This window comes from Miscanthus floridulus, chromosome 5 (genome assembly GCF_019320115.1).
Source record: "Miscanthus floridulus cultivar M001 chromosome 5, ASM1932011v1, whole genome shotgun sequence".
Taxonomy (NCBI): Eukaryota; Viridiplantae; Streptophyta; class Magnoliopsida; order Poales; family Poaceae; genus Miscanthus; species Miscanthus floridulus.
In genome coordinates this window covers 53,711,954-53,718,649 of record NC_089584.1, presented here as the reverse complement: position 1 = coordinate 53,718,649, position 6,696 = coordinate 53,711,954, and the positions used below count along the sequence as shown (strand labels likewise).

General features: G+C 42.9%; 1 protein-coding gene across 1 annotated transcript; it reads left to right on the top strand.

The window, feature by feature from the left end:
• The first annotated feature begins 3,916 nt into the window (after positions 1-3,916).
• Positions 3,917-4,686, top strand: LOC136452194 (glutaredoxin-C1). The gene has a single exon (XM_066452832.1). The coding sequence runs from the start codon at positions 4,089-4,091 to the stop codon at positions 4,398-4,400; it is 312 nt and encodes a 103-aa protein (XP_066308929.1). The 5' UTR covers positions 3,917-4,088; the 3' UTR covers positions 4,401-4,686.
• The last annotated feature ends 2,010 nt before the right edge of the window (positions 4,687-6,696 follow it).

Below are 6,696 nucleotides of genomic sequence, written 5' to 3'. Positions count from 1 at the left end.
ATTAAAGATTGGATCCGATGTGAGAATCTCCTAAAAAGGATTGGTAATTTTTGTGATGCTAAGCCCGAGGGAGGGACCTATAGATGTTGCAACGCTTAGCTTGTGCGAGCATGGTATCTTTCCTATGGATGTAGTCAAAACGAATTTGACAAATTAAAGAAAGCATGGTTTAGACAGCAGGCGCAAGTTCGGTTATATTCTTGGCCCTCCGCCGTGGTTCCTATGCTCAGGCCTTGATCGGACTACCGGACTATCCTTCGGTAAATTTAGTTCTAGGCCATCCAAACAGGTCGACTAGTAAAAGGTGGACTAATTTTTAGTGTAGCTATTGTTAATAGTTTATCTCAATAGTCTATATATCCAAACAACATAGGGCTAAACTTTCATGTATCGAAACAACACAGGACTAAACTTTAGTAGTTAAACATTTACCTAAATTTTAGTTGGACTGCTAAGAACTAGTAGTTTTGATGATCCAAACATTTTTTTGTTGAACGCCTGATGATCCAAACATGTCCTAAATTGTTTAGTTTCTGAGTACTCGCGTACTACCTCTTCATCTTTCGTGTTGGTTGTTTCTCTTTTTATGTATAGATCAATCTAGGGATCTTTGGTACATGCTGCTGGTGTATAGCTAGTTGTACACTAAACGTTTTTTTTATGTTAATAATGCAATGATAGGCAGCTCTTCTACGCATTTCAAGAAAAGAGATATAGTGCCATAAGCCTAATTTTATCAACAGTGAAACCAATGAGAAGTTAATTCATTCTGAAATTAACATGCTAATGAATTTGCTATTGTTATTTGACACATTAACTATAAGTAGAAACTTTCTATCGTCCTTCTTAAATGAAAAATTAAGAACTACCTTTTAGCAAGAGTCAATCAGCAGTCTACTACAGAACGTATGTTTAGGGACGGTCAAAATTGGTCCCGAGAGGCAGCTGGAAAAATCATATCTAGTCATATTTCTAGAGAGGCGGCCCAATTTTGGATCACATCTAGAAACTGTTTTCCAGAAAATGTAAAATGACCGTAAAAATAGTGAAAAAAATCCTAAGAGAAGCTCACTAGGGAACCCACATGTCGCAAGTCATAGGTCATGTCAAACTCAAGACCTGCCTCACACTATCCCACATGGCTAGAAGCTTATGTATAATTGTTATGATCTTCTTTGTAACCTTTTTTTGTTTCATGAACTTTGTTGTAAACACTGTAAAGTTTTAATAAAAGCACAGTAGAGGCTTGCACCCTCCTGTTTCCCTTCAAAAAAAACAGTGAGTTGTGAGACTGAGTATAAGATTTTTTATGCTGCACCTTCTTTTTTTGAGACTGGTCATATTTTCATCCCTCTAAAAATTTATTTGTAGAGACAATTGAGCGTATTCTAGAGGCTGCCGGTGTTCCCAACTGCCTCTAAAAATAGAGGGTTCTTTAGGGGCAGCTAGAGGCTGGCCATCTCTGAAACCATTTTTAGAAATTGTTCTTGATAGAGCCGTCTATAGAAAAAAAGGGATGTCTCTAAGTAGTAGTGGTTCATGCCATGTTTAACTGCTTTGTGTCATAGGTGTTGCCTTTGCTGCAATAGTGTAACCTTTTTTGCCGTTGTTTTCTTTGTATATGTTGCTTCCATTCCTTCCTTATTATGTGAACAATATTGCACATGTTTATTCATTTATAGCTTAGCGGAGGTTATTTTACCTAATTACTTATTCCACGTGAAGTAAATATCTCCAGCTCTTCTGGAAATTAAATCAAATTTAAGTGTTATACCTGCAGTTTGACCTATACTTAAATCTCTCCTTGAGTACAACCGTACGTACCAGCTGAAAAGAATAGTTTTTTTTCCCTAACCGATGATCTAGACACCTACTTGTTTCATACACAAGTGATTTGACCAAAGCAGCAAGCAGGGAATGTCTTTCCGTTATTGATTCTTGAAATTTCTCCACTTCTGCCTGTAATTGTCAACACCCATGTGTTACATGGTTCCTTCCTTTTCAGTAGCAAGTTACAAGCTGCCACGTATGAGATCTCTTGATACCCACTTTGCCTGGAATCCCTACCCTCCCTCAGATGCTCCTTATCCATACAAAATACCACCTTCATGGCCAGATAGCTAAACATTAAATTAGAAAAGGCGACTTCAGAGCGCGGCATCCCATACCTCTCCATATCTGATGAGGTGTGGGGGGCATGCTTTGGTAATGCTAGATGCTGGCGACACCGGATAAGAACTAGTCCTGGAGGCCACCACTGTGCTATATATGCCTATGCTGTGCAATGCATGGGGCCTGCCTCGATCTCTATCAATGACTCTATGCATGGAATCCATCAGACTCCTCCATGCTGACTTGGTTTTGACGACGACATGATTCTCTCCAAGGTCACGTACATAAGACTGGGCAACTGTGGTATTATTATTGGCAGCCGTCGTCAACCTAGCTGACGTTATGAATCCCTACGGCCGGTGACCTTCTCCCTAAATGTGAAGAAACTTAGGTTGGCTTCGTGTTTTTGTACCCAGTTGCAGCGGTGTGAGGCACATAAGGAGGTGGTGTTAGAGGCTTGCTGCAAGCTGGAGAACGTGGCAATGCGTTTCTTCGCGTCGTCCTATGGATGTGTCCTTTTATTTGCATAATTGAGTTTTGATCCATTATGTTTTGTAAACTTGTTCCTGTCGTCATGGAGTGATTTACTATAATAACGTGGTCTGATTCATCTTCTTCAAGGATGAAGCTAGATGTTCTTTCTATTATCTAAAAAGTAACTAGTATCCTCTATCCTGCAAGAAATCAAGTTGTAAGACATCATTAGTCCGACTTCCATAGTACATTCAATTTGTTTCATGTTTCATTGACATATGACATGTTTGGTTGGCTTGACGCCTAACTTTTGCCACGAATAATGATAGACAAGTGTGCCTATAAAAAAAAGGTGCAGCGAACAAAATGGTTGCCACACTTTTGGTTTGGTAAAAAACAGTCACTAAATGGAGGCACATGACTAAGAAAGTTTGACAAACCACAATATGGCGTGAAACAAAAAATATACACCTAAGAAGTTGGCAGACTAGTAATCAACGATCCAAGTACACTATATGCGAAATATGTATTAAGATTATGAAGGTGGCATAGAGACATGAAAATTTTCCACTTACTTTTTCACTCCAAAGAGGCAGCTGACATTACATGACTAGTTCAGTTGCTGTTTTCCACTCCTCGAGTAAGGCCATTATCGATCTCTTCAAGAGATGTGTTGATTCGGTGCTCTTATGTAAAAGAATGAGTCTCCCTACCATATATACTCGTGTAGTGGGAAAGAGTCTCTAATTCTTTCAGTTCCACGTCATTAAATTAAGGTGTTTCCTTTATGCAGCTTTGACATCGTGAACTTTTGAAATTTTGGTATTAAAATTGGGGAGACTAACAATGCAATTATATCGTGTATCTGTGAATTGTGGCGATTAATTAGTTTCAGCGTCTCATAGTTACGTCTTCTTCTTATTCATAGTTGTAGCTGTAGTTGTTGCTGCAACTTTATTGAATCTTCTACAGCTCACACAACCCAGCTCTTATATCTAAGAAGTCTAGATGACCATGATCTCACCGGCTGGCATCTCTCTCCTTTATCCATCACCCATTCTCTCTCTCTTCTGACTTGTCGAATGGGAATCAGAGAACTAGAAAAAGCAAGAGTCCCAAACCTTATCAACATGCATGGACGACCATCTCGGTATCCTGTTGCAGCCGTCCATATATTCTATATTCTACACTAAACCGATCTGTGGTGTCGCAAGAAAGAGGCTTGGCCATTATCCAGGCACTCCGGTATCACCCACCTTTCGCCAGTCATCAGGATCGCTGCAAAATTCCTCCATTGCTGGCATTGGAATGCACATTTCCATGCCTATATAAACCAGCCTCCTCCCGTCACCAAGTTCTAAGCAAGTAAGCAAGCACAACAAGTACTCAAAGCATCTTACAAGTGGCTCTTCTAGCTCACTCTCGCCTACAATTTTCTCTTCCAAGTCTTATTTCAAGTTTCTTTCAATTCGCGAGAAGCCGATCGCAAAGATCATATAGCAATGGACCGGGTGACAAAGCTGGCTTCTCAGCGTGCGGTGGTAATCTTCAGCACGAGCTCCTGCTGCATGTGCCACACGGTGACGCGCCTGTTCCGCGAGCTCGGGGTGAACCCGACGGTGGTGGAGCTGGACCAGGACCCCAGGGGGAAGGAGATGGACAAGGCACTGGCGAGGCTGCTGGGCCGCAACCCCGCGGTGCCGGCGGTGTTCATCGGTGGCAGGCTCGTCGGCTCCACCGACAAGGTGATGTCGCTTCACCTCAGCGGCAACCTCGTCCCGCTTCTGCGCAATGCCGGCGCGCTCTGGGTGTAGCCGTGTAGCATATATAGCTCCGGCGGCTGCTCTGACGGAGTCACCTGATATATATCCTGGAGAATGGTTGCACGTCCATGCATGCTTTCTATCAGGAGACACACGGAGGAAAGTAGTTAATTAAGCAGGCCTTTTTTCTGCACTGTAATAATGATCTATAGAGGGGTGAGTGTTGGATCAGGGGCCTTTTGCGCCGTAATAATGCATATACATATATGCACTACTATACCTCTTTTTTGTGATCCGCATCAAATGTTTATCAGAGTATCAGAAGTATTTGATGTCAGAGGCGAATAGCATCACATTGCAGAATTGGGAGCTATACATAGGAATCTGCCATGCCCCTCCCCTTGTTGGATTCGACCTAGTGAATGCCCAATTTAGCGTCTGGGGCTCGCTTCTGTAGCTTTAGCTACTCAACTCCCGACAGAAAACATCTCCCAATCTTTTCCAAACAAGTCAGATTCGCTAATTGACTCTGCTTAGAACTGTTCACACCCACGTACATAACAAAAATAAACCATAAATATAATAACTAAATCTAGTCACACACGAGGAAGGCGAGGGCTAGATCGTCCAGGTCCCATACGGCCACGATATGCAATGGAGCTAGATCTAAACGGCGAGAAGGCCGACCACCAGGTCGGGAGACCAATTGAACACTAGTTCTTGGCACAAAACACCCACAAACACCTAGTATAGTGAAGATTTATACTGGCGGTTCCAAACTAATTTTCACTGGGTTTTGTTAGTGTGAAAGACTAGTGAAAATCGTGAACTTGGCGTCTACAATAGAACCGTCAGTGTAAATAGGCATACAATGGCGGTTGTCTTAATTCAATCACCGGTGTAAGTAAGTATACACTGACGGTTCGTTTAAGACAATCGGTGGTTTAGTAGCACAAACCACCAATGAATTAGCTTATAAAATTTAAATTCCCGCCATATATTTCCATGCCGGGCAATTTTGTTTAATTTTAAAAATTCAAATGAACCCAAACGTACATCACAGGCAATTTGTTCGATGCATGAAAAAAACAATATTTACGCATTCTACCGGTCATAGACCAAGTATATATAGCAAATATAGCATACATCAAAGTTTTCAACTCATAAGTTCCATAAATTCTCTAATAATCATCTTTGTTTAGTTCTAGCCTAGCAAAATCAACAAGACCTCGATACTTTGGTTATGCTAACTTAGAGGTAACGTCGTGACATTTTCCTTCAACATCCATAGTCAGCAAACTAATTAGCTTTTGCATAGTACATGTTAGTAGACACTTTGTTCTCCTTGGAAGGAGTTTTGCTAGAACACCCAACAACTCGTTGAAGTAATCGTGAGACCAACCAAATTGAGCTTTTAGCATCAACAAACCGAAGCACATATCTCAGGGGCGGAGTCCGGTAGAGCCTTCCTACCTTGGCTCCGCCACGGATGCCCACCCCGAGTTGCCTCGGCAGCCATGGATTGATGGATGCAAGGTTGAAGAAGGTCTGATACTGCTGTTGAATGACTGAAACTGACCGCATCGCATGAGGAAGAAGACTAGTACTGAACCGGTACTTAGCTTCATTAGGTGGCCTTTGGGCCTAGACGGGTGCCTTATGGGCTTGTGGCTTGTGTGCTGCATAGGGTCCATCGACCATCGTTCATGGACTCACTGCAGCACTGGACAGCGGACGCTTTGTCTTCGTTTTCCAGTCACGCGCAGCTACGCGACGCTTTGCCTTCCGCCGCCGGCCGCTCCAAATTTGTATCGCCATTCGTGAGTTCGCTACTGCCGCCGGCTGCGGATCAGTTCGTGACTTCGCCACGGTTCAATTGGGCACTTTGGCACAACGGCACGGCGGTTCGCAGTCGCAGCTCAGCACGGTAAGGCGTACAGCGCTCTCGCACTTTTTTAGTTTTTCCAATTTCTTTGTTTAATCTTTCGATTATGACTTAATTTGATTTTGTTAATTTTGAAGCACAGGGAATTATATTCTACTCTATCTATCTATCTACTCCTAAAAAGCCTCTAGGCGAATCGTTCACATATGCAGAACCAAAACTATCCCCCTGCGCTCCTCTCCAAAACAAATACGTCTGCGGAGTCTGCATGCAAAACAGAGATCGAAACCAAGAGACCGATCTGTATCCTCCATGGCTCCGGCGTCATTAACATCTCTCGCCACCGTGGATGCTGCCCCTGCTGCTCCCTTGCCTGTACGCGCGGCATGGGCACGTGTCGAAAGGGCTCCCCTGCTGTTGAACTATAGCTGCGGCAGGGGCAGGCGTCGAAATTAGCCCTGC